Source organism: Galeopterus variegatus, unplaced genomic scaffold (assembly GCF_000696425.1).
Source record: "Galeopterus variegatus unplaced genomic scaffold, G_variegatus-3.0.2 Scaffold4131, whole genome shotgun sequence".
Lineage (NCBI taxonomy): Eukaryota > Metazoa > Chordata > Mammalia > Dermoptera > Cynocephalidae > Galeopterus > Galeopterus variegatus.
This window is the reverse complement of record NW_007730242.1, coordinates 167815-171205: the sequence shown is the minus strand read 5'-3', so window position 1 is coordinate 171205 and position 3391 is coordinate 167815. Positions and strand designations below refer to the sequence as shown.

Sequence of the window (3391 nt, the reverse complement as noted above, 5' to 3'; positions counted from 1 at the left end):
GGGAGCGCCACCGCGCTCCCAAGTGGCGCACTGTAGCAGTGCGCCACCGGGCCGGCCCCGGAAAGCTGTTTTTAAAAGCTTAAATGAGAGAGGTGATATGCAGTAACTAAGTTTTTCTAAATCCTGATACATAGCACTTAGCATTTCTGAGAACTGTAGGGGTAGGTGTGTAGAGGTTATATCCTTAATTTGTGAAAGTCTTAACCTTTCTTTCTTTTTTTTTTTGAAGTTGTCTTCCCCATTTTCCATTCCCTCTCCACCCAAAAAAAGAAGTCTGCCATCCCCTTCTTCCTTTTTTTGGGGGGGGGGGGGGAAGATTGATTAAGATGACTTTCGTATGGATTGGCAACACTGATATTTTATGGTATACTTTTTTTTTTGCTCCCAGATACTTACTTTTACTTATGTTTTACATTTGCCTGGTTTCTAAGTGTTGTAAGTGTATTTCTGACCAGGTCAGAAAACTGCATTATCCCAGGTTCCTTTACTTTAGAACTAGTTTGGGGAATCCTGTGGAGGGAGATTGATAATTTTAATAGCTGACATTTCAAGAGTATGTCTTATAAGCATAAATATGCTTCCAATATGTGATAACCTGTTTAATCTTTACAACAACGCTGTGCATTAGGTAGGTAGGTATTATTATTGTTATTATTATTCTTTCCACTTTACAACAGACTCAGAGAGATTTTATAACTTGCCCAGTGTCACACAGCCAATAACTGGGTGAGCTGGGATTTAAGTTAAGGTTGTTTGAATCCAGAGCCTGTGTTTTTTTTTTTTTTGTCTTTTTTTTTTTTCGTGACCGGCAACGGATCGCAACCCTCAGTGTCGCGCCCGTACCGGACCGGGACCGGCAACGGGATCGCAACCCTTGGTGTTGCCCCTGCTCCTCGCTCAGCCAGTGAGCGGCCGGTCTGCATGTGGGATCCGAACCCTCGGCAGGAGTGCCGCCACGCTTCCCAAGCAGCGCACTGTAGCAGTGCGCCACCGGGCCGGCCCCCAGAGCCTGTGTTTTTAATTAGTGCTGTTCTCCCTAATTCAGGCACTCTGAATCCCTTTTGTCACTGCTTTCTTTTCTCCTCATTCTGTCTAATCCTTAGAAGTTTCTTCAGTCAACTCTGACTTTTTCCTAAAGTTGGTATTTGGTTTGTCATTAGCGAATTGGAAAGCTTTACAATGCTATCTAGAACAAATTGAGGGGAGGCTCTGTGTGTGTGTTGTATGTTTGTGCTCTCCCTATTCCCTTTGACAAATAGATTCTTATGATGCATTTGTCTTTTGTTTCTCAAAGAAAAAGTCCTTTTGGTAGTGCTGTTGAAGTACAGAGGTTAAAAACTAGCTTTTATTTCTATACCTAACACTTGGCTATCATACAGATCCAGTTTTCATTTTCTGTTACGTGTTTACATAGCACTTCAGAATTTAATGTACCAGTGGCCTATGTAGACTTTCTGATTATCTGTTTTAATTAGAGAAGATGATAGGTGGTGATAACTTTGCTTTTTAACTTTCCAGTTTTTCTTTTCTTCCCAACTTTTTACTTTGAAAGATTTTATACATAAAGTTGAAAGACTAGTACAACATCCATAAATCCCTTCACCTACTTCTCTCTCTCTATGTCTATACATGTTTTGTTGAGGTTAAACCATTTGAAAGTAAATTTCAGTCACCCATGATATTTCCTAAGAACAAGAACATTTTCTTACAAATCCATAGTACCATTAACACATCCATAAAAATAAAACAGTAGTTCTATAATATTCAGTATTAAACCCATATTCACGTTTTCACAGTTGTACCCAAAATAGCTATAGCTATTTTCCCCAAACCAGGATCCAAATCAAAAGTTACATGTAGCATTTGGTTAAGTCCTTTTAGTCCCTCTAATTGCTTTTGAAGTTTAATTTCTTTAGTCGTCTTAACTGACTTGGAAAGCTTCATATGACCTCAGAAAATCTATGCCTGAACTTAAATTATTTATTTATGGGTGGAGAGTTGTACGTTTCATCTTTTTTTAGTGCTGCTTACTCACTTTAGCTTTATATTCTCTTGAGTAGGACTAGTAAAAATGGATTCCCAAGGGTATTCTCTTAAGTGTTCTCTAACAGGGTTTGGCTCACATTTAAAAATATCTACCTAAAAGCTCTTTTTTCTGAATCCTCTTGTTTTGATTACCGTTGTAGTCAAATTGCTTTGAGCCTAGTTGAAAAGGGCCATGCTAGATCCAATGGAATATGTACTTTTGGTGTTTGACAAATGTCTTTCGATCGCCTTTTATTGCTGCATTTTAAAATGAATTTCTTTCTTTCTGATCTTTTACAGAGTGAAGTAATTGGGAAACTGTTCATTTGAGGATAACAAGAAGGCATTGTATTATATTTTGCCAAATTAAAGCCTTATTTATGTTTTCACCCTTTCTACTTTGTCAGAAACACTGAACAGAGTTTTGTCTTTTCTAATCCTTGTTAGACTACTGATTTAAAGAGAGAGAGAGAGAAAAAAAAAAGCCAACTCTGTAGACACCTTCAGAGTTTAGTTTTATAATAAAAACTGTTTGAATAATTAGACCTTTACATTCCTAAAGATAAAATAAACATGTAATCTTTTATTTTGCTCAATAAAATTGTTAAGAAGATCAAAGTGGTAAAGACAATGTAAAATTTAACATTTTAATACTGATGTTGTACACTGTTTTACTTAACATTTTGGGGAGTAACTGCCTCTGACTTCAACTTAAGAAAACACTTTTTTTGTTGCTAATGTAATCGGTTTTTGTAATGCGTCAGCAAATAAAGGGATGCTTATTATTCAAACTTGACTTGTTCTAATTCTTAATGAACTTTAAAAGATTTCATTAGCACTACAACTACATAACTTAGAATTTGATTATTAATTGCAACCATTGAAAAGATAAGATAGGTTATGTTGCTTTTATAAAACCTTTCTAACTGGAGCTCTGGGTCCTTTCTGTTTCTGTGCAATGTAAACTATGCCCAGGAGTGCTGTGTGTTACAAAAAGGACAGGGCAAGCATTTAGGGTTTCAGACTTAACCACCCCCACTTCAGGTAGAGGAGCTCTACTTTCTTTTTACTTTTACTATTTTTTTTTTTTTAAAGTCATAATAGCTTTTTGGTTTCCCTTTTCTGGCACTTTGTTACAGTTTACATGTGTTGTCTTTTTTGTTGGAAGGTTTTAAACTGAAGGACAAAGAGGGTAATTAAATTGTCCATGGCCTCAACAGCTACTAAGTAAGGGACCAGGATTCTAACTTCCAACCTAAGTTGTCTGGCTTGCCTTATTCAGACTCATAAACACGTGTGTGTGTGTGTGTGTGTAATTGTATATATATGTATATATATATATATTACATATATATATACACACACT

At 36.5% G+C, this 3391-nt stretch overlaps 1 protein-coding gene across 4 annotated transcripts in view; it reads left to right on the top strand.

Moving 5' to 3' along the window:
• Positions 1-2816, top strand: part of LOC103602411 (kinectin-like) — a 31324-nt gene extending 28508 nt beyond the window's left edge. For all 4 annotated transcript variants that reach the window (XM_008586815.1, XM_008586816.1, XM_008586818.1 and 1 more), the window contains one exon: positions 2326-2816. In XM_008586815.1, the coding sequence (XP_008585037.1) occupies positions 2326-2330 (5 nt within the window). In that variant the 3' untranslated portion in view covers positions 2331-2816. The remainder of the gene's footprint in view (positions 1-2325) is intronic.
• Positions 2817-3391: the final 575 nt, after the last annotated feature.